A 24,302-nucleotide genomic window follows, 5' to 3' on the forward strand; every position below is an offset into this window, starting at 1 on the left:
ATGCTAAGGCAAATAAAGACAAACTGGAGTGTATCCACTTTCTTTTTTTTTTTTTCCGTTTATTTTTATTAGTTGGAGGCTAATTACTTTACAATATTGTAGTGGTTTTTGCCACACATTGACATGAATCAGCCATGGATGTGTATCCACTTTCATCTCCCATCACGGTCTGGTTTCTGTCTCAGCAAGGTACTAGTGGCATTTTTTGTGAGCTAATGGGCACACTTCATGCCTTCTCCTGTTTGACCTCGCTGCAGCATTTGACTCATGGACCACTCCTGCCTTCCTCAACTTGTCTTCTCTTTGGTTTCTTGTCATTTATATCCTTTCCCTTTTTTCCCCTACTAATCTCACTGTGACTTTTTCTCCTCCTTTGATACAAACATGGGTGTTCCTTAAGTTTCCCAGCCCACTTTCCTTCTTTAGATTCCCCAAAGGAGATCCTATCCATTGCTGGAGCTTCAATTACCAAATGGATGCCATTGACTGACTCCCAGATCCCTATTTCTAGCCTTGATATTTTTTGCATTCTTGTTCTATATATATATATATATATATTTTTTTTTTTTTTTTTGGTCAGAATATTTGATCAATAAATGCCCAGAAGTCAACAAAAGATCTCTAAGGAGAATGATAAAATGCCAAAAGGAAATAGATCTCCAAAAGTAGGACAAATCTAGTGGAGATTATTTGCAATCTGGGAGCCTTTCTAGATGTTTAACCATTGAAGCACTTGCTTTGCCTGAATCACATTCTGGAAAGAGGTGCTTTCTTGCAGAAATTAGGGAAGGGTCAGTAAGTGGAGAGGGAATGTTGGTGAGTCCCACTTCTAGAAATAAGGCAGTGAGCTGACAATGAACCAGTCTTCCTTTTACTTTCTCAAAAGGAGTAAAAAATGGTAGACCTGGAAACTTACATCTAAGGACTTTTTTTATTTTTTATGTAACTTTTAGAGTTTTTACTTTTTTATTTCATGTATCTTCCCCACAGTGCTTGAAAGCAAGAACTTTACTATAAAAAATGCTCTTTGTTTCTCTTTGAAGATAACAAGAAAAGGGGAAAGGGACAAAAATGTGCCTTCTGAGCTGGGGAGAAAAGATTTTCGAGAGAAAGGGTGCTAGGCTAAGTGCCTGTGTGTGTGCTAAGTCATTACAGTTGTGTTCAGTTCTTTGCAACCCCATAGACTGAAGCCCACCAGGCTCCTCTGTCCATGGGATTCTCCAGGCAAGAATACTGGAGTGGGTTGCTATTTCTTCCTTCAGGGGATCTTCCCCACCAGGGATCCAACAACCTGTGTATCTTACGTTTCCTGCATCGGCAGGTGGATTCTTTACCACTAGCGCCACCTGGGAAGCTCGCTGGGCTATGAGGCAGACTACTGAGGGAGAAGGGGGAGTTTTGAGGAGCCTGTTTCAAGGAAAACACAAGAAACTAGCTTGTAATTGAGCTATGAAAAGACTCAACAGAGGAGCTCAAAGCTGTGTTATATAAAAAGAGGTGAATTGGGGGATATTTAGTCTGGAAAAGACATCTCGGTTATTTGGAGATCTTTGGAGATGTTTGAAATCTGTCAGGAGGAAAAGTGGTTAGAATGTTGTATATTTCCCTGACGGAAAAAACTGGACCCATGGGATGGAAATTATACTTGAGGATGGTGGCAGAGGAGGAGTGGAACATGAGAGTAATATTTTTGCTCTCCAACCATCAGAGTCATCTGAAAACAAAATAATTTCCTTTGGGAGATAGTGAGTTCCCCATCCCTGGAGGATGACCAAAAGCAGGAAGTTTTAAAGGGGAAATGCAAGCACTATGGATGCATTTGCACTCAGTGAACATTTAGGATGTCTTCCAGCCCCCAAAAGTCTATGCTTCTATGAACATATTGAGTCTCTAGGCATACAGGGAAAACTCCCTCTCTTTTAAAAGTCATGAGTCAAAACATACGAGAAATCACTAAAAATTTCTTTATGATGCATGTTTAAAGTGCCAAAATCAATGTTGTCAGTATAAAAGCCAAAGGAATTTAGAGGAAGAAGGCTTGAAATGATGGGAGGGAGCACAATGTGAGTTCTGATGTCCTTTGTGTTGGACAGACAAGGAAAAAAAGGACATTCTTAATGAGGTGGCATACTACCAGATGTAAGCCCCCAAATCTTTTATTCAACCTTCATTAAAATTTTCAAAGGAACCCATGGGTCACTAGGTACAACAATATTCTAGCAAGAAAGCTGGAAGGGCAAAATCTGATACAAGTGCTCTTAAAATGTTATATCCTGAGGATCATTCTTTTCCAGGGAAAAGGAGAGGGATTAGGAATATGTACAAATCAGCTATCATAGAGTTATGAAGAATACAGAATATTAACCAGGTGGGATAAATTTTCAAGTAAAATTTATCTTTACTTGTTTTGTGGTTGGTTTTTAAATGTGCTTATTTTCCTTTTGAGGAGGACTGTAACATTTTCTGAAGACTAACATTATTTTCTATAGAAAATAATATTATTGATGTTTGTTGGAGAGAATGGTGTTTGCTTATATGAAGCTAAATACTGCTTGTCACGGGTTAAATTTTCTCACTCTCCTGGCATAATTAACATGTTTATCATGACCAATAACCTTGTTATAATTAAGCAGTATATGAAGTATATATTGCTAAGATGGGAAGGAATCTCTTTTAGACATTTCTTCTTATAAGGCTTATAAATTTAAAAAGAAAAACTTTTAGGGTCTTACCTGGTGGTCAAGTTGTTAAGACTCCGCCTGCCAATGCAGGGGACACGGGTTTGATCCCTGCTCTGGGAAGATCCCACATGCCATGGGGCAACTAAGCCCAGAAGCCGTAACTGCTGAGCCCACAAGCCAAAATTACTGAAGCCCGGGTGCCTAGAGCCCATGTTCCACAGCAAGAGAAGCCCTCACAATGAGAAGCCTGTGCACTGCAGTGAAGAGTAGCCCCCACTCCCTGCAACCAGAGAAAGCCTGCATGCAGCCACGAAGACCCACCGCAGCCAAAAATAAATTAATAAGTAAATCTTAAAAAAAAAATACTTTTAAATAACAGACTCATTTTCCAAAAGAATGCAAAAGCCAAAATTCTTTGATAGGTCAAAGTTAGAGTTGGGAATGATGGTGTTTTGTTCATCTAGTAGAGAATGGGGCTAAAGCAGGGCACAGACATTGGGGAAGAACGTGAGAGGGGCCAGCGCTGGGTGTGTAAGTGTTTATAGACGGTGTCCTACGGAGACAAGAGCATGAATCAAACAGGAGTCGTGTGAATGCTGCTGAGGCACGCTGATTGCATCGATGCCCCAGCTAATGGCTTCCCTGAGCTCACACGCAATGCGGTGTGTGACTGCAGCAGTTCCATCCAGGAATCTCACCCAGCCTTGTGACTGGCTTTGGTCAGTGGCACCAGTTCTGAGCTTTTTGCCTCTTCTCTCTCTCTCCTTTTCTCCTCCTGGCTTCTGCAACAGGAGTGAGCCTGCACCCGCCTGCTCAAAGATGGGAGACCACATGGAGAGGAGCCCAGCTGCCCAGCAATGGACAGGCCACACCAGCGGACAGCCAGCCACCTCCCCCACCTGTTGGGGGAGTCAACCAAGATGATATGAGCTGTCTCCCTGGTGCTCGATCCGTAGCCTTCTGAGCAGTAATACATGCTTCCTATTTTAACCACTGACGTTTGGAGTGATTTCAGTTTTGTAGTGATTGCTAAATGATACTCCTGGGTCAACGAGTTACTAGCTGTGTAACCTTCAGAAGTTGCTTCACTCCTTTGAGCCTCATTTTACTCAATGTGGACGATAGCCTTTCAATGTGGGGGCTATTATTGCCATTTTACAAACAAATTCTTTTCAAGGTTAAGTGGTTAGCCCCAGTTCAGACAATAAGTTGACACCCATACAATTTTCTCACAAAGGATCTCAGAGCAAACCAAGTTCCGAGTCTATAGGTAAACTTGGTGAAGAATTCTGAATCGTGTGACCTGAAAGGTGGAAAGGCTCATTAATATTAAGTATTTCCTTAAACTGAATAATTGAAAATGTTGGTGGGGAAAAGATAACCGAATGTAATGTAATGCTGGCAGGGGCTGATTATTTTATCACTCTATTCCCAGGGTCTGGCAGAGTCTGTGGTACGTTAGTAGATATTGATAAGTATTTTGTGAAAAAAAAAAAAAATAATAATAATCCATGAATGAATCTGGATGTTACAGGAAAAACATAATTTATCCTTAACTCTGGATAAAAATTTAAAATTCAAAACTTGAAGCCTCCAATAGACAGAAATGAAGATGCCTTTTTTTACCCCTCACAACATCCCTCTCAAACCAGTGTACAGAGAGAACTGTCCCCCACAGGACTCAGGCAGCGGCCCAGAACAGGGTCGGGCAGGGAGCAGGGTGTTGAAGGCCTTAAGCTTCAAAATCACCTTAATGTCTTGTAGATCTCCAAAACATAAGCCCCACCTGGTTCCTACCCCAACAATTCCACTTGGAATTGCTAATGCAAAGCGAACACTTCCCAGTACATATGCATACCCCTCTGTGTAGGGACCAGACAGGTAAGGCAGGAAAGGATCTTGATAAAAAATTTCTTCAGAATATCTGGAGACAGCTGGATTTTTTTAGGGTTTCATTTGTTTATGTTTTAACTAAGAGGTCCAACTGCTGTTACAAGTTACCACAAATTTAGTGGTCAAAAACAACACACATTTAATATCTTACAGTTGTGGAGGTTAGAACTATAACACAGGTCTCACTGAGCTAGTATGAGTGAGCAGGCAGGCCTGTATTCCTTTCTTGAGGCTCTGTGGGAAAATCCATCTCTCTGCCTTTTCCAGTTTCTTGAGGTTGACTCATTCCTTAGATTGCTCCCCTCTCCCATCAAGTAAGTCATGATTAAATCAATAGAGCCCACTGATTTCCTTCCATTGTCACAGCTCTGACTATAACTCCTCCTGACCACAGCTCCCTCTAAAGGTTCTGGCTGCTGGATTTTGGATTTTAGTTCATGAAGAAATCAAAAAGGCAAGAATCAAAGGGTGAACTTAATAGGTTCAACAACCAAACCTGCCCTTTCTTGAGCAGAGTCCTCAGTTGCCACTTCTTCTGCCAGAACCCTTCTCCCTCTTCTCACAGAACCACCCAACTGGACTGAATTTCCTAAAATCAGGGGCCACATCTTCTTCCCTGCTCCTTATCCAACCTCAAGAGGAGGGCTTTCTAGAAGGAAAATGCTGCTAAAGCATTTGCTCATGCATCACAGACTTGGGTACCATTCAGGGTAAACTTCTTGACCTTTTTGCATTGTTAACTTCTTAAGGACCTCAGGAAAATCCAGTGGAGGCCGCTGTCCCCAAAACTAATAGGTGGCTCATAGTAGCTTGATTTGGAGGCAATTTGGCTCTGACTTGCCCTCCCAGAGGGATGAGTGTACAAAAACCCATGATCAAGTCTCATCACGAAAACAGAACTATCTATGTAGACTGAGGGTGGGTAAACATCCCAGAGTCACAGATTCTTAATACGTGCTAAGGGATCACTGACTGTTATCTCCACTTGTCTCTTCATCTGTTACTGGGGATATTTACTCAACATTTCTTGAGCACTTGCTATCTTCAGGGACCTATGCTCTGCTAAGGATACAAAGATTAAAGGCAGGGCCCCTGCCCCAAGGCACAGGTCAAGTAGACAACTGCAGCAGAGAGAGAGGATGACTATAAGTAGACAAGGACATTTGGCGGGAGAGTTCAGCAGAGCATTACTGGGGGCAGGAGCTGGCTGGGGGCACTGGCCTGACTGTCCTCTCACAGGAAAAGTGGGAATTGGCTAGATGGGGAAGGGAGGGATGGATATTTCTTGACAATGGATATGGCAAAGGATGAAAGATGCTCAAGCTGGACTGGCTCCAGGCTTGTGAGGAGAGAAGAGCTGTTAGTTGACTCCTCCCGAGACCTCCATCACTTCCATCCTGGCCACACTGGATGAACATACAATCTAAGAAAAAGACATGCAAAAGTGGTTTCATGATCCCCCTCACCTCCAATTTCAATCTGATTATTGGCCCGAAGTAGAAATTCTGGAGGAGCCACCAGAAGTTTGCTATGGAAGGAAGAGACAGAGCAGGGAAGCTTATGCCACACCAAATGTCCCCATCACTGCTGGACACAATTTCTCCAACATGCCTCCTCTCTTGCCTGAAGCTGTTGGTATAAAGTTATGTATGGTTATGAGAGTTGGACTGTGAAGAAAGATGAGCACCGAAGAATTGATGCTTTTGAACTGTGGTATTGGAGAAGACTCTTGAGAGTCCCTTGAACAGCAAGGAGATCCAACCAGTCCATCCTAAAGGAGATCAGTCCTGGGTGTTCATTGGAAGGACTGATGCTGAAGCTGAAACTCCAATACTTTGGCCACCTGATGCGAAGAGTTGACTCATTGGAAAAGACCCTGATGCTGGGAGGGACTGGGGGCAGGAGAAGAGGACGACAGAGGATGAGATGGCTGGATGGCATCACCGACTCAATGGACATGAGTTTGAGTAAACTCTGGGAGTTGGTGATGGACAGGGAGGCCTGGCGTGCTGCGATTCATGGGGTTGCAAAGAGTCGGACATGACTGAGCGACTGAACTGAACTGAGATCATAGAAAAGTCTTATGCCAAGTAAAGAAGCAAACACCCATTCTGAGCTCTCCCTAGCTGTGTCCACCCTGAGAATTTGAGTTTCATGATATGAGATAATGTCCATCGTATACACTTCTGTGTCTCTGCACCCACTAGAGCACCTGCATACAACAGATGCACAATCATTGTTTTTCAGATGAATGAATTTATGGATGAATGAGCAACTGTGGATACTGGTGAGTAAATATTGCTTTGTTTATAATTACAGAAAGAATGGATATATTGCTCAGCGTTGCCCACTGAAAACAAATTTGTTTGAACAGCAATTCAATTACATCAAGAGTAATTGCCCATTGCTGTATTATAGACCTAATCCGATTCCCACAGAAATTAGCATATGCATTTTAAAAGCATGATTACAACTGACATTAAATAACTTCCCTGTGGATTCCTTCCTGATGGCAGAAAAGTAAAATTCCGTACTACACTGACTCACTTTTCTATCTCTGAGGAGTTCCTCCCAGCTCAAGTATGACATTTGCTTAAAAGATGAAAACAGCCCCATTCCAAATAAATATGATGTCTGGACACTTTTTCAAGGACAAACATTTTATTGCAATATAGGCACTTGGCAGGGTAAATATGTGATTACAAAGTGGTTTAAGTTTATTTGCTTTATATAGTGACCAGAAAAACCAATCCACAGTGTAGATTACCTTATTGAGGTCGCAGACTTCAGAAGCGAATTGTAAAACCCACTTGTTTACGGTAAAGAAGGTACATGTAACCGACTTTTTCAGCGAGTGAAACTGTATTATTTATTTAAGTCAGTGATGTCTTTCTCTTCCCCAAATTAAACTTGCTAGGTTAGCATACATCATTTAGCACTTTTTATAAAGAAATCTGAGAGAATCGTGGAACCCTTTGAAATCACTAGCTCTAATCTGAAGGTTATGAAAACAGACTTGAGATTCTCTGTAGTAAAATGCAGAAGATGGTGCATGAAGACCCATCTTCATACTCGGTCTCTTTCTAAAAATTTTGAACAAGCTGGAATCTTTTCCTTGTTGTCTCCAAAATGCATTTGTTTTTGAAATGAGTTTACTCTGAATAATGCAAGACACTACTGACTCTGCTCTAAGCTGCAAAGGAAAAACTGACAAGTGAATTCTTTTTTAAGGAAAATATTCTTCCTTTGTGAAAGATCAATAAAACAAAACTAGTCATGGAACTTTTGCCAAAAACCATGTCTTGAGGTTTTATGCATTTCAAAGAAATTTGTCCATAGGAGAGAGCCCCTGAGCAGCCTTCAGAGGCTTTTCCTGCTGCTTACTTAAATCACAATAACCTTGCTCCAACCTGGAAACCACTGAAGCAATCTAGACAAGTCTGTATCAAAAGCAAGAGAAACTCCCAGTAATAGGAAACTATTCCACTCAACATGTAAAACAAATAAGGAAATTTTAATGCACTTTAATTTCCTGTTCCATCTTCAAATGGAACACTCACCTGACTTAATCTAGTGGACGTGTCTCTTGTGAAATATGTACAGAAAAACTCTCTGCGTTCTCAGCTCCATCCTTCCTCTTAATGTCTGGTCCCCTCTACCTGCGGATGGGTAGACACCACCGTTCATCCATCCAACGAAGTGACAGTTACTCTCGTTTAGGGTTGGAAAAATCTCTCAGCTTTCCGAGCGGGGCCAGGAGCCCTGAGGTGAGCAAAAGGGAGGAAGCTAGAAGCTTCTACGTGGGCTTAGCCTGCACCAGGACCTCCTTGCTTGCTGATCACCATTCTCCCGGAGAGAAGGGCAGTCCTTGGGGAGGCTGGGCACTGCTCCTTTGGCTCTCGGTCTCACTGGGCAGCGCATCAGACCATCTGGCCAGTTGCCTTTTGGACTTTGGACTTGATTTAAGGGAAGACTCCCAAGGGCAAAAAGCCCAAGTAAAATATATCTCCTTGCCTGACAGCAAGCCCCAAATAGCCCCAGCACAGCAGTGTGGTGGGTGATCAGTTCTCACATTTCCTGAGGAGCCCGACACAAGCAGTTCCTTGTTAGGCACTAGGGATATTAAAGTGACTTGAGAAGCCGAGGAGCCCATTATTCAAGTCTGCATGTGCAGGAAGTACACAGGGTGACTAAATCCTAGTGTCTGTCCTTGAAGGAAGGAGCCCCTGGAAGAGACAGGAAGTAAACATAATTGCAATATTTTGTGCCAAATGCAAGGATATGCGTGATAAGGACCAGGGAGGGGAGTGACCTCTGCCTTCCACCTATAACGAGAGGATCTAAACATGCTAAGTGTTTAGATCTCCAGGCAAGAATACTGGAATGGGTAGCTATTCTTTTGGCCAGGGGATCTTCCTGACTCAGGGATTGAACCCAGGTCTCCTGCATTGCAGGCAGATTCTTTACTGTCTGAGCCAAGGGTGAAACAATTCAATATGAGAGTATACTGATTATTTTTCATCCCCTATGACCCAGAAATCCAAGCAATTCTTCATAGGGAGATGGAGAGAGAGATATTTTAATTCCTGGTTAAATGGTCAAACTATGGACAAATTCTTAAAAAAAAAAAAAACCACTGATATTAACTACTTGCTGATGATTAGCAAAACAAGCTCTTAGGACAATATGTTGTGATCTAATACTAAAATTTGTAGAAGGAAATTTCAAGATGTAGACCTGGGACTAAAGCTTTTAGAAAATCATCTGGTATTTTTCTGAAGGACAAGAGAATACATCTTTTTAATCTTTGGCAAGAAAGTTCATTCCACCTGTAACACTCACAGGTAAAGGTCATGATCCATTTAGAAAATGTATTTCCATCTATTTCCATTAAAGCAAGTTCTGGGAGAAAGGAACAGAGCCTCTTTCACCACAGTATCAGTGCCTGGGACATAACGAGACTCAATTTGCTGAACAAGAGAGCAAATAATTTCCATTGTTGGTAACATCTTTGGAACTTAATGATCTATAACTTGGTTTCTCTCTTTCTTCCTTTCTGTCTCCCTTTTACTTTCCTCTTTCCTTTCTTCTTTTATTCATTTATTCACTTTATTCCCTCTTGGGAATAAACCAGGACTGTTTCAATGGAAAGAAAGAAAGTTGTCATGTTTTGAAAATCAGTATATATATTTTTTCTTTCAGATTAAATTCATTTGGGTCCTTTCATTTATGCTAGACAAGCACCTGATCTTTTTTTTCTTTTGTTCTTTTTTGTTACTATGCCTAACACAGCATATGTTGTAGAATAGCTGTTCAAATAATGTTTAATTGGTTGGTTTTATGCTTGATAATTTAGCTAAGCTCTTTCTCTGCACAGTCTAAGGCTAATTTGGAATGCTTTCAGCCTTAAACATGCCAAAGAAATTTCCTTGCCTCATCTCATGTTCTCCAAAAAGTGATTCATTAATAAGAATTAACAAGATTAATTAGTAGGAAATTGATAGCGGCATTGGTAAGAGGCCCAGCCAGCCCCCCAGACCACAGTCTTGCTTTCCGCTCAGCCTTCCTGGGATGTCTCAGGCTGATCGCTCAGGCTCTGCGGGCCGCACACAGCAGGCGGGAGGCGCCAGCGTGCACCATCTCCCTTTCCTGCAGCCTGGCTTTGGACGAACGGTGAGGCTGGATTGACAGGATCTACCTTTGCATTCTCACAGAACATGAAGAAGCCTTAAAGTGCATTAGAAGAGAATGTGCAGGGTGCCCGGCTATCTCCGCCTTCCCCGCAGCCCCATCCCGCCCTGGGCCCCTCAGCTGCCTCTCATCCCCCACACACTCCATTACCTTTGTAATTCCTATTCAAATGCTAAAGCAATAATTCATGGGAGGACAGTTCCATCCACAAAGGTCTGCCTCAGTGTGCAATTCCCTCTGGCTTCATTATACAAATTAAAGAAGTACTTCATGCCTTTTTTGGTTTGTTTTTTTTTTTTTTTTGGTAACAACTTGCAGGCACCCCCCCTCCCCCTTTTGGTTGAGTTTGTTCCAAGAAAGATTTTGGCCATGTTGTCCCTTTCACTCCTCTGAAGGGGGCTCTGGGGGGTCTTCTCTCTGTGTATCTAGGGTGTCGGGGTTCACGTCGTTCTCCGCCACCCAGTGACACTCGGGCACGGGGTCGGCCTTCCTCTCCTGGGCATCCTCGCTAGTGGCAGGCTGGGCTGTGCTGCAGCTCCCGCCCACCGCCTCTTCTTCCACAGAAATCTGGCGCTCCCTGGGGCTGACGGGGTCAGAACGGACCATGCAAGCTTCTAGGGGCGCAGCCTCAGCCTCCACGGAGCACACGGGCTCTCCTCCTTCGAGGGTGCCCAGTCCGGAAGCACCCCCTGTGAGCTTGCTCTCAGCGGACTCTCCTGCCTCTCCTGGCTCTTCTGTGGGGTCTGGGCCCAAAGCCCCCTCGCTGAGCCCCCCGCCGGCTGGCTGAATGTCTGGAAATCCTCCCGGCTCCACCCCGCTGGCCTCGGCCTTGGGAGCTGGACCATGGGCCTCCCCCTCACTGACTTCACTTTCTTCACAGTTGTCCTGACCCGAGGCAGACTCTTGACTGACCTCTGTGTCGATTTGGGTTGCTTCCTCTTCTTTTTCAATATCTTGGGGAACAAGGGTCTCCTCATGTGTATCTTTCTCAACCTCGAGCACAGCGGACTCCTCTGGCACTTCGACGGTCACCGTCAGCAAATTTCTGAGCTCCTTCAAGGAGCCTGCGGCAGAGGTGGGTTCTGCGTCTTCCTGGGTGGGTTCTCGGTCCTCAGGAGTCTCCTCCAACTCCAGCTGTGACAAGTGTGTGCCCAGGGCGCCTGCTGGCACCTCTGTAGCCACCAGATTCACAACCGGGCCATCTATACTTGAATCGATGACCTGCCTGTCCCCATCTGGGGGAGGGTTGGACACAGGGAGGGAAAGGCCTTCTTCTCTGGCCAATGGACTAGGGGCCTCTGGCTGTTTCACCTCCCCTGCCTCCTGGAACACCTCATTATTGAGGATCTCACTCTCTGAAACTCCGGGCAGAACGGCCGAGGCTCTCCTGGCGGGGCTGGCCTGGTTTGACCCCACAGGAGTTTTTAGATCAGTGAGACTGGACACGCTTTCACTGGGCAAGGCCATGTTGTCTTCAAACAAATTGTGTTTCTTCAGGATAGCAGCCTCCTTTATCACTGAGAGATACCAGAAAGCAAAACATAATGTTAAAACCTTGCCCTGGCTAAACTGGAATTTCTGATTTTATCCAGAAGCTCAACTCCCCTCTCAGCTTTTCTGTCTGAATTTCCCAATTTCAAATTCCAGCTTACTTCTAACCCTCTTTCAGGAAGCCGTCCCTGATGACCAGAGCCTACAGACTCACTCCAAACCCTGAACCTCTGTAATGGTCACTCATTCATTCCTTCACTCACTCATTTATTCAAACAGCACACTTTTACTGGACATCAATGGCGGGACAGGCTCTAAGAATCCAAAGATGAATGAATAAAACATGGCCTTGGCTTTCAAGGAGGTCAAATCGACTAGCATCTTTGGTATCACCCTTGGAGGCCCCACCATTCTCATTAGCTGCTAGTATGTACGGCTGCAGTGTGTCTACTTCAACTGACACTCCTTTAGGGCAGGACAGGCCCTTATATTCCCCGCTTTCACACTCAGAACAGTCCTGAATGGGTAACGGGTCCTTAGTACTGAGCCTGCAGACAGAGCCTTATAAACTGTGCCCAAACTAAAGGCCTCTGTCTATCTCACTCACTCCTAGAGGCCCCAAGAGGAGTAAAATCAGTAACAGGCATTTCCTCCATATGCTTTCCAAAATTTATTGTTTGTAGGTTTTTTTGACTATGCCCATTCAGGTCAGAGTGAGGTGATACCTCATTGTAGTTTTGATTTGCAGGTCTCTGATAATTAGCATAATTAACATAACAATTGAGCATCTTATCTTGTGTTTGTTGGCCATCTGTACTACAAGGCACAAGGAATTCTACTTATGGTGCTGTGGTGACCTGAATGGGAAGGAACTCTAAAAGGGAGGGAACATGTGTCAATGTACGGCTGATTCATTTTGCTGTACGGTAGGAACTAACACAACACTGAAAAGCAACCATCCTCCAGTAAAAATTAATTTTGAAAAATGATGACAACCAGCAGCTGACATTTTTGACAATCAGCCTCTACCTCTGGCTGTGTAGGTTGTACAGTGCCCAGCAATTTCCCACCCAAGGGGATACCATTCACATCCCAGATCTGCGTATTCAGCAGAGTGATTTTCCAGCAGGCTGCAGTAGCATGTCCTGCTCGAACCAAACCAGTATTTTGACAGACAGCAGTCCGCCGTCTGGAGCAAGAGCGCTTTTTTCCTAATTCGCCCAAAGGTGCTGTGGTGGACTGGCATTGGCCTTGACTGAGCCCGTCTTCCTGTGCAGATACTGAGACAACATCTCTGTATTCCTTCTCTCATTGGATGAGCTACTCTGACCTGGGGCTTGTGCTTGGCCAGCTTTTTTTGTGGAGACCAGATATGTTTCAAGCCTATAGTTTCAGAGACAGCCCTCTCCTGTGTATTTCTATCAAAGTTTTCCTATCTACACTCCTATCCCGAGCAGGGCCTGATTCCACGGTATACTGGGAGCCAGAGTCCTAGTGGGACTCGCCAAGGACAGAGTCATAGCCCAGTAAATTCTGTCTGGCTGAGGGGAGGTGAGGAATGTGCTGAGAAGGCAGAGCAGCTGGGAAGCTCCGCTGCTGAATCACCTGCTCCAGGCTGGGGAGGCGCTGTAAGCCTGTGGCCAAGAAGAGCTCTTTTCCCTTTGTTCTGTCTGGAACAGCCGGAGGAGGCCAGCTGTTCATGAGACACCCTAGGTTAATCTCTCTAACCTTAGTTTTCTCATCTGAAAAATGAAGCTTAAAATTCCCAGTTCACAGAGTTCTTATTTGGATTAAAAGCGAAATAATATCTCACGGGCCAGTGGAGTGTGAGCCAAATCGCGACTGCTCCAGAAGAAGCGGTCAGAAGGAGGTCAGCGACCCTTGCTTCTTCTGTCCCTTGTCCTCTGTCTCCCCAGCTCTTGGTGTCAATTTCCTCTTCCCCTTTCATTCCTGTTTACAAAACCTAGCTAGCCTTGGTCCCCATCACGGCTATGCCCCTCTATCTAGTGCTTTCTCCAGCACCAGGGAAACCTTCCATACCTTTCAGACTTTCATCTAGGAGGATCTGATATAAAATCTCCTCATAGACATTTTCAACATGGATCATATTGGTGTGATCTGCAAAGATGTACTGCTCATATTTCTGAAGCTCCTGGAGAAGGAGAGATAAGAAGATAAAGGGGACAACACATGAGACACCAGTTTGCAGAGGAGCTCTGGAGAGGACAGCTGTCCCTCTTGTTCCCCCTTGGAGTGTGAAGCACTGGTCACCTGCTTCCTTTCCCCCAGACACCATGCCCTGGACTGGGTTCACGCTCTATACCCTTTGAGGGGGCAGACACCAGAGACCCGGATGATTTCAAGGCCTTGTGGGTGGGTCTGGACATTTCCTTCTTTTTCTTCTTTTTTAATGCCAACAGTACTTTACTAAGGTGTAAGATATACCGAGAAGAATGCACACGTTTTAAAAGTAGAGCTCAACGACTTTAAATATATAAATATACTCAGATAACCATAACCCAGATCAAGGTGAACATTTCCATCACCCCTATACCTTTTTCCAGTCTAGACTACTCACCAAGAGATTAAGCTCTGATGTTGTGTCTATCACACGAGATTAGTTTTTCTTGTTATTTAACTTTATGTAAATGGAATTCTGTACTCTTTTTTTATGTTTGTTTTTGGAGATTCATCCATGTTGCTGCATGTATCAGTAGTTCATTCTTTTTTATTGATAAGTGGCACTCATTATATGGACAAGCTAAAACTGTTTATCTATATTCCTATTGATGGATATTGACTGTTACGAACATAATTGCTATTGATAGTCTTGTGTATGATTTTGTGGATTTAGGGCTTACTTATCTTGAGTGTATACCTAGAAGTGAGATTGCTGGGTTCTAGAGTAGATGTATGTTTAACTCTTAGGATGCGTCCCATTTTCAGGTGTGGAGAATCCCTAGTCACAGGCTCTTGAGAAACATTCTCCTCTTTCCCTCCAACTGGCCCTGGGACTCCTTGATTCTAAGACAATCCAGGCATCACACAAAATCCTTTAACACTTCTTGCTTTCCAAGTGTCTCCATGTGGCTTGCCTGTTATCAGTACAAGGTCAAGGAAGGGATCAAAATGAGCCAAGTCATATCCTCATGATTAACTCCATAATCCTTGCACCTGATAGTGCAGGATGAGGGCTCCTGACACCTGGTTCTTAGAGACCCAGGGTCTCAGCAGTGGGATTCAATGGCTTTTGCCTGGAGGGAGGAGATTTATAGTAGGCCATCAGAAGCCACCTCATTCAGACTCTCAGAGCCAGGACAGGGGGGTCTGTAGCCCAGGACTGGATCCCAGTGGGTAATAATGGTACCCCTCTCTACCCACGCTAGGGAAAGCCACAGGATGAAAGAGACATGAGCTTCCAGGACCCTGAGAGGGTCCGTGAGACAAGACTGACGCATAGATAAGTGCCACGTGGGCAGAGCACTGCTCAGGGACTGCACACCACCCTGGACTGGCTGTGGGACCCTGGGCAAGCCAGCTCACGGTTCCGTGCCTCTCTCTTCCTCTGCAAAACGAGGTTTGTGTCTACACCACCGCTCATCTCCCCACATGATCTTCCACTCCTTCAGTCAGTTCAATTCAGTCACTCAGTCGTGTCCGACTCTTTGCAACCCCATGAATCGCAGCACGCCAGGCCTCCCTGTCCATCACCAACTCCCGGAGTTTACTCAAACTCATGCCCATCGAGTCGGTGATGCCATCCAGCCATCTCATCCTCTGTTGTCCCCTTCTCCTCCTGCCCCCAGTCCCTTCCAGCATCAGGGTCTTTTCCAATGAGTCAACTCTTCGCATGAGGTGGCCGAAGTATTGGAGTTTCAGCTTCAGCATCAGTTCTTCCAATGAACACCCAGGACTGATCTCCACTCCTTAGTTCCCTGTTATTCCTCCCTCAGGACTGGGTGAAAACATGGCTCTGGAAGTCCTCTCCGGCCCTGTAGGCAGAGTTGGGCACCCTCTTCCGAACTCGGCCATCTCTCTTCCCACACAGCTCCTGCTGTGCTCATCACAAAGTGCGCTCTGCGCCTGTGTCCCGTGTCTAGGCTGGGAAGCCCGGGACAAAACAGGGGCACTGGCTGGGCACGTGCCTGGATCATGCTCATACATGTCTGCTGAATAAACAGCCGGCCTTTGAACTTTCAACCAGCTAAGTAATTGTGTGGAACAGAATCATTTCGAGGGGCACTTATCCTCTTGTGATGTGCACAACTTTACAAAACAGGTTTTCTATATTGAATTGACTGAAATGTGACACATATTAATTCCCTGGATCTGTTAAAATGGAATTGAAAAAAAAAATCTCCCCAGGAAATTCTAATGTGCAGCCTGGGTTTAAGTACCACAGATCTTTGAACCAAGAAAAACGCACTTTACTAAAGAATCTTTGCCTGTAGCAGATGCTCCCCTAGTTCACCTACTCTGTAAATCCAGATGTTTTTAAATTTCTTGATACTGATACAATATTCCTCATTACTGAAAATGCCAGGCCTCAATTTCTCTCCAAACTGGTCTCTCTTGATTAAAAATCACAAGCGCCTCTTAGAGATTTGGTATAACTCTGCGGATGGCTGGAGAGAGAGGAGCAGACAGGAAGAGGGGATTTTTTTAACCTTTTCCTCTCTTGGGAGGATGTGGCTCCAAGGCCCCCACATTGCTTTTGGGATTGGAAAAGAAAAATACCCTATACAGAATATCTGCATGCAGACATGTCCAAGGTGGACTGAGTATTCCTTTGAATGGCTAGACTTTTCCAGCCATAAGATGGAAAATGACATAGGCAAGAGACAATCATATAGGTTGATTCTTTACTGCCCTGACTTGATCAAACCTTTTCTATGAAAGAAATTTACCCTCAAAAATAAGTGCCAGGTACTTGGTATGCCTCTGGCTCTCTGAAGAAAAACAACATGTACAGAATATAAAAAGGATCAAGGAAATTTCTGCAGTAAAATAACTCATGCAATGGACTTTAATGTTCCAATGTTTGGAGACTCTCTAAGCTGCAAAAAGCCCTTTTTAAATTCTAAAAAGCTCTTTATCATTTGTGCCAAGAGGGAGCCAGCCTTGCGAATGTTCCAGCTTGTAGATCATGTCATGAAGCAGCAGAAAAAGTAGCAGTAAATACCATTTACTGAGTGCATCCCATGTTACCGATGAATGTGAGCTGAGTTCAAACTCTGGTGGATTCAAGCTCTGTGACCTTGGTCCCATTACTTAACCCTCCCCGCCCCCCCCAGGTTTCCTCATTTGTGCAATGAGGACATAAACAGTACCTCCTCAAGGGTTGTCACGAGGATCAACAAGACAATCCATACAAAGTGCTGAGCATGTGGCAAGCACTCATCAAATGTTCACCATGTCACCCTGGTCTTCTCAGTCTTAAGAAGGACACTGCAAAGTATTACCTCCATTTTCTAGATGAAATTTAGGCCAAGAGAGAGGAAGAGGGTCTTGCCCAAGGCCCCAGAGCTGATATGTGGAGGAGCTGGGACTTGAACCCAGGTCTTGACCTGGCCTCCTTAGTTGGTTCACCTATGACCCTGCTTTACAGACCTAGTCACATCTTCACAAGCACGGCTGTCACTGGTTGCCTAGTGTTCGTAGAAGCTTTAGATGGTTTTAGTTTCATTGATTTCAGTAAGCAAATATTACTGAAATTATAAATATCTTTCTGAAATTGTGTGACTTAAGGTCTTTTCTGGGATGAAGTGGTCGAGTTTCAGAGGCTGTGTTGGGCCTATGGTGGGTGGGTGGGTGGGGGGAGGTCACACCATAATGAGAAACACTCCTTAGGCACTCTATTACAACCCTTAACTTGGTTAAACTCAGATCATTACCTTTCGAGATTCTGTCTTATCCAAGGGTTGGCAAATCCAGACAGCTGCTTGTCTTTGTAAATAAAGTTTAATTGGAACACAGACTGCACACTCATTTATGGGTCATCTACGGCTGCATTTGTGCTATCACGGCAGAACTGTGTGATTGCAACAGAAGTAGTGCGGCCCTGAAGCCTAAAATATTTGCCACCTGACCACTTACAGGAAAAGTGTGTCGACCCCTCCCTGGTCATCTACTGCTTGTAAGTGCATCATGACCAAAAAAATTTACTTGAACTTCATAGGCAACAAAAGCAGGTTCTGGAGTAACCCATCCCTTACTGGTTTGCACACGGATGCCAGAGCCTTCTGCAGGGTGGGCAGCGTGATTTGAACCAGCGCCTCTTGGAATATCCTCTTCCGGATGGTGCTGCTGTCGTAATCATATTGCTGTCGGTACAGAGACAGAAACATATGCTAAATACAACATCACAACCTGTTAACTTCTGCGTAAACAAAAAACTCAGCAACTCACTTCGTCTCCCTCCCCACCCCCGCCCTCCCGTCCTAATTTCTGAGGACCCAGGTGGTGTTCCAAGGTTTCAGAGACCTTTCTGTGCAGTTCTCTCACATTCCAGGTAGAGGTTATGACTGATCATGGCCCATCTCAGCCTCCCCTCTTACAGATATGAAAACTGAGGTAAGATCAAAGCAGAGCGTTATTATAAAGTTGAAGACAAAACGAGGGGATGGGTTAAAACTTCATCACCCCTGTCTTGGGTTGGGGCATGGGAGCCATGATCATCTCCTTCCTTCACTCTATATCCTGAAAGTGGGATTGGTAGGTTGTAATGATTTCTGCCAAAGAAGAGAGTGTCTGGCTCACAGCTACATTAGCACTGTGGTATGTTCAACAAAGAAGATCAATATCTAGAATAGGAAAGACGATGTCTTATTGACACATGGAACAGCCAAGTCTAGAGACCAGGGTTTGATTTTAAAGGGGGTTCATGGAAAGGGCACAGACAGGCTGGAGCATAGTCACAGGGGTGTGTGCAGAACGGTCAGGAAAACAAAGAATGGTTACAGAGATTCATGCCAGAGATAACGTGGGGTAAAATCATAGCTCTCTTCAAACAACCAAAGACTACCATGTGGAAGAAGGGCATGAGAAAAGAGGGTGGAACTAGAATTATCAGTGGTGAGAACTTTGACTTAGCATTGGGAAGTATGTTCTCGTAGTTTAAAGTGTCCAGAGAAGAGATGGACTATCCTGAGAGGTAAAAATTGTGTTGCCATGGGAGGTGGCATTGACCTTGATACTATCTTTTCTTTCTCAATGGCAAGTTCATTATTTTGTGTGTTACCATGGCAATTATTGCTTTTAATCTCAATGATTTAGTTGCTAGAGTTTCTTACTGCCTGTGAGGTATTAAGATCAGGTCTGAAATTCAGGGACCACCTCCTAGGCTCTGTGAAACTTTGATCTTCCATTCCAGAGCTCTGCTTAGGGAAAGTGGGTCATAAAAAATTAGTGGACTACATTTAGGGATAGTTTTAGCTCAAAGCTCACGTAGCCTGTTAAGCTTATGTAAGTCAAGTTCTTGTGAGGATCAAATGAAACAGGATAAGTTTTTCTAAAAAGCTTAAAGATATGCCCTATGTATATGCAAGCTCCTATTATTACAACTATTTTGATATACACTTATGCATGAAGCACATTTAAAACAATTTCACACAGCAGCTGTCCTTTCCTTGAAGTAGCTCCTTTGCCATGAGATTTTGGGTTTTCTAAAAACTGTTAATTTAATTGGGCTTTACTGTACTGCAAACTCTGAAGAGAGTGTGTCTTTCATATTTTCATATTCCATGCACTACCTCTCACAATTCTTTGCTTATAGTGGACAGTCAATATCAAGTCCAATTGCTACGTAAGTAAGCTTAAGACTTGTCACTGGTGATCAATGATGCTGAGGACCTGTGGTCCCTAAAGTAGCCACTAGATGGCAGAATAGGCACGACAGTCGAAGGGGAACTGCCGCTAGATGATTGTCACTGGTTATCAGGAAGAAGAGGCCAGGCAATATTTTGAAAACGGGAGGCAAGTCAAAGAGAGAACTTGATATTTTCCACTTAACAAAAGAAATGAGTCACGTTCTTGCTTCATGCTTCCCGCAAATGAGACAACAATTTTACCTTTAAGACTCGGAGTTTAACCTTCTCAATGGCGACTGTGGTTTTGGAGGCCTCTCCTTGGAGATGTGGAGAAAGCAACTGCTCAAAAGTGAATACTGCGTTCTCCATCAGCTAGAAACCAAAGGAGAACAGAAACAGTGCAGTCAGAAGCTGGGATCGCCACCCTCAGGTCTAAGCTTGGAGAGAAAGGAGGGCATGACCATCAGAGATGGTCACTACCCTGGGAGTGACCCAGGGCAACAAGTCCTCATTCCACTGTGTGGTCTGTGAAATGCATAAGCCCACAACCACAGTGCGGTCAGGAGGAGGCTGGGAAACACACACACCTGTACCTGTATGTATACATGCATGTGCACATGCATGTATCTTTTCTTCTCATCTCTCCTTCCACCCCGCACTGGAAAACCCAAGACCATGGGATGGGGGATATCATCATTTCCTATGGTCATTCCCATCCCCTGCAGCCAGGGCTTAAATGAAATGAGGCAGGAGGCTTCTCCAATTATTTTTTTGGCTCCTTAGCTCTGCACCTATCCTTTCAGATGGATGTAAACCACCCCAGCACATCTCTCGCTCCACTTTTCACCCTCCCACCCTACCTCTCTCCCTTTCTCTGCCAGGCTGGGGAAGTAGACAGGGTCCAGGCTCAGTGGAGCCCGTGACTGTCACACTCACGGGTTAGGAAATGGAAGTGGTTCAGATTTCTTATTCTCTGCGCTTATGCCTGTATCCATTTCACCTTAGAGCAGTGCTGTCAAAGGAACTTCAGTTAAGCCATTGGCCAATTTTGCTCCTCATTCATCTTTAATCCTTCACAATTCAGAGGTTAGATAATAAATAAAATGTGCCACTTATTCCTGCCTATAACTTTTAAGGAAAAAAAAAAAATCTCCTTTCTTCCCCAAGCCTATGATCTGAAAGTATCCAACACAATAGCTTCCCTCTGAGCACTTTCAACGGCATAGTGAATTTATCTAAGAATCTATCTCACTACCAGCTCCCTGCAGTGGGGTCTGGCACAATGTCCAGCCCGCAGGAAGTTCCCTGGGAATACTTGCGAAGTAGAATTGTGCTTTAACGGCTTCAGTGATCACACCCTTCCTTCATTTAGAAAGCGTTAGAATATGGAACGAATTTGTGCTATTCATCTCAGTTCCTAAAGAAAAAGTTCTTTATGGGAAGGAAAAAGGAATCTATGAAGTAGACTCAAGAAATCCAAATTTAAAACTGAGATTGATTGACTGATTTAACTAGATTAGGGAATTGATTCAAGCTAGTGGTTCTCCATTCTGCCTGCATATTAAATGCAGGAGGAAAGAGAGTGGGAGAAGTTTTTTTAATTACAAAAAATATATATCAAAATCACTGGGAGTGTGGCCCAGACATCAGTATTTCTTAAAAGCGACCCAGATGATTCCAACATAAAGCCAACATTAATAGCACTGACTTGACAAGTCAAGTAATTATCAATTAATGCTACTCTATTTCCCTGAGACATTTCTTCTTTATAATGCTCATCAACATGGAAAAAATAAAGCCAGCTGGAACAGGACAAAACATGTCATCACTCAACATGATGACTAAAGAAACGGGCCCTGTTTCCCCCAGCCACGCCAGCACACCTGTCTCATTTGCCGCGCCTGTTTCTCTGCAGCCCCATCCTCTTCCACCACGGATGACCCCGCTGCCCCTACCTCTTGCATGTAGTTCTGCGTCCTCTGGACCACCAGATCGATGTGGGGGAACCTGAAGCGGCTCTTGAGATCCTGAAGGTGCTCCTGAAGCAGGTTGACTTTATTATAACAAGGCTCCATCTTCACGGAATCCAGTGGAAGATTCATAAGCTGGTCTAGATGCTGCATTTTGGTGGAGGGAAAAATAACACACCTTCAGACCTAGAACTACATTACATCACTATTGTGTGTGTGTGTGTGCTCAGCCTCTCAGTCGTATCTGACTCCTAGCGACTCCATGGACTGGAGTTTACCAGGCTCCTTTGTCCATGGAATTTTCCAGGCAAGAATACTGAAGTGGGTTGCCATTTTCTACTCCAGGGGATCTTCTTGACTCAGGGATTGAACCTGCGTCTCTTGTGCCTCCCGCATTGGCAGGCAGATTCTTTACCACTGTACCACCTGGGAAGCCCATTACATGACTATTACGTAAAGTCTAAACAATCAAACATATGTTATTAGAGTGAATCACTTCTCAGATCCCTACATCTGTGATATCTTCATTGTCTTATTTCCCTCCTTTGATGGGTCCCTAGGACAGCTCTCTTGCTAGGACGGAGACAGGTAGAAGAACCAACTGGACAGTGGACACATCCAAGGAAGCATTCCATGGGACTCCAGTCTTGTCAAGCTCTTGATGGTCTCCAAGTACCCACTTCCAGAACCCAAGAGTTCAGCAAGTCTCTTTGGCACATGGAACTGCTGCTGGGCTCACATGCCTCCAGAGCCTTGTTTCATGAGAGACATCCCTCTCAGAAAATCCCAGGGAAGTCAAGATGGCCCCTGGACTCCTGGACTCTAAGAGTAAAGCCAGAGTCCCCGGAGCTCTCTGAGGCTTTGTCTGCGCCCAAGGGCTTCCCTCTGCTAGTAGATCGGGGCTTCGGGGGAGGGAGTGAGATAGGAAGAAGCATGGTCTAGAAGAGGTATCCAGTTTTAAAAACTGGGGTTCCCCATCCTCTAGTCTGTACAAGTGATAGCTTGATCAATGAGGCCATACAATTCCCAGCAAGAGGACAGCAACAGACGTCAACTGCTAAAGACTTTAAGTATTACCACCACAGACTTACACTATGAGTGATTTCATCAACAGAGTGCATCCTATTTTCCAAGCCTATTTAAAAGTGATTTTAAAAACTGAATTTTGGAGTTCTAGAATAAACAAGAGGGTGGGTGGAGAAAGAGAAAACAGAATGAAGCGTGCTGAAAACACAGGCCTAGGGAGAACCGGTGAGTAACAGGGTAACTGTGAGCAAGACAGGATATACTTGCTGTCTGAGTTTCAGGTCACAGAAAAGAGATAAGTCTAGATTTCTAGATTTCTCTAAAGAAAAATTTAACAAGGGCCCACTTTCATGGTGCTTGAAAGAGGAAAATATTACTCCCTTAAGAAATGAGTTCTAGAGAACTCCACTGAAGTAGAATTAATGACCAAAACCATGCTGTCAAACTTGTCCCTTGTCACATAATTTGCAATGTGTCTATTTTTTAAAATAGCAATTAAACAGACAGGAGAGGAAAAATCAGTTACCACTTTGCTCCTGTAAGACTGGCAAAAAGTTGAACAAGTGATTCCCTAAGGCTCGTGAGAAGAAAGTCCTTTGCCAGGCACAATTGGTGGAAATGTAAAATCTAAATCCTTTTTGGGGGATGTCAATGGAGACACAGTTAACATGAGAAAAATTCCCACCTTTCAACCTAGCAGTCCTGTCCTAGGAATCAGATTCCATATATGTAAAAACTTCAAAGTAAATGAATATATGTTACAAGGTTATTTATTGCAGCTTTTTCCTGGTGCTAGCAACATTTGGATAGTTGAATAAATCACGGTGTGTTGGTACATGAAATATTATGCAGCCGTTACAAAAAATGAACTATAACATTAACTTTAAAACAGTTTCATGAGGTATTTTTGAATAAGAAAACAGAAAAGCAAAGCAGTAGATATATAATATAATCCCATTTTTCTAAGAGCAAACAACCTAAAAAGACATATCCCACAAACATGTGTTTTATATGCTATATGAGCATGGAGAAAAGCACAGAATAGCATATGCTAAGTTGACACTAGTTGCTTGAGTGGGAGGAGGGGGTGTGGGGGAAGGAGGGAAAGTTAAGTTTTACAAAGGCTATCATGAGAAACCTCAAAATACTAACAAATGACCTTGTTTATGTATTTTTTGTGTATGTATGCATAAAAAAAGAAAGTTGTTTTTTTTTTTTGTTTGTTTTATCCACTGTCTTGACTTGTAGGGATGTTCGTCATGATACAGCAAGTGTAAAATAAAGCTGCCCGGTTATGTCTGTCACTTTAGGGTACAGCAAGTCCTCTGGAGGTCTTGTTGAACCAGACTGCTGCTGGGCCCTACCCCAGGTTTCTTATCTGGTAGCTCATCGGTGCGGCCTGAGAATTTGCATATTTAGCAGTCATATGATGAGGATGATGATACTAGCCCCAGGAACATACTTTGAAAAACACAGGTTTTTGTCATGCTTTTGGAAGCAAATCAACCAAAACACAAAATATATATAAATGAGGATATATGCATATATATTTGTACAGGCAAGGACAAAGCATGTGAAAACACATACTAAGCTTTTTATATTAGTTAATTCAAGGAGTTGGAAGTGGAGATACTTTAGGAGTTGGGAGTGGGCTAGAATTAGGTGGGTATGAGTGGTGGTGATTAATTTTGCTTTTATGTAAGTATCTTTGTATACTGTTTAACTTGTACAAGCATGTTATT

At 43.9% G+C, this 24,302-nt stretch overlaps 1 protein-coding gene across 7 annotated transcripts in view; it reads right to left on the bottom strand.

Annotated features, from left to right (window-relative positions):
- The window catches only part of NIBAN1 (niban apoptosis regulator 1), a 194,580-nt gene that overhangs the window by 14,019 nt on the left and 156,259 nt on the right, over window positions 1–24,302 (bottom strand). For 2 of the 7 annotated variants that reach the window (XM_061160917.1, XM_061160916.1), the window contains exons 10-14: window positions 21,520–21,681; window positions 19,826–19,936; window positions 17,972–18,079; window positions 13,797–13,908; window positions 7,217–11,782 (exon numbers count right to left, since the gene is read on the bottom strand). In XM_061160917.1, the coding sequence (XP_061016900.1) occupies window positions 10,647–11,782; window positions 13,797–13,908; window positions 17,972–18,079; window positions 19,826–19,936; window positions 21,520–21,681 (1,629 nt within the window). In that variant the 3' untranslated portion in view covers window positions 7,217–10,646. Of the gene's footprint in view, window positions 1–3,205; window positions 3,494–7,216; window positions 11,783–13,796; window positions 13,909–17,971; window positions 18,080–19,825; window positions 19,937–21,519; window positions 21,682–24,302 lie in introns of those variants that run through there. The other 5 variants (XM_061160921.1, XM_061160920.1, XM_061160919.1 and 2 more) reach the window with 5 other exon arrangements.

Source organism: Dama dama, chromosome 14, assembly GCF_033118175.1.
Source record: "Dama dama isolate Ldn47 chromosome 14, ASM3311817v1, whole genome shotgun sequence".
In the NCBI taxonomy this organism is placed as follows: domain Eukaryota; kingdom Metazoa; phylum Chordata; class Mammalia; order Artiodactyla; family Cervidae; genus Dama; species Dama dama.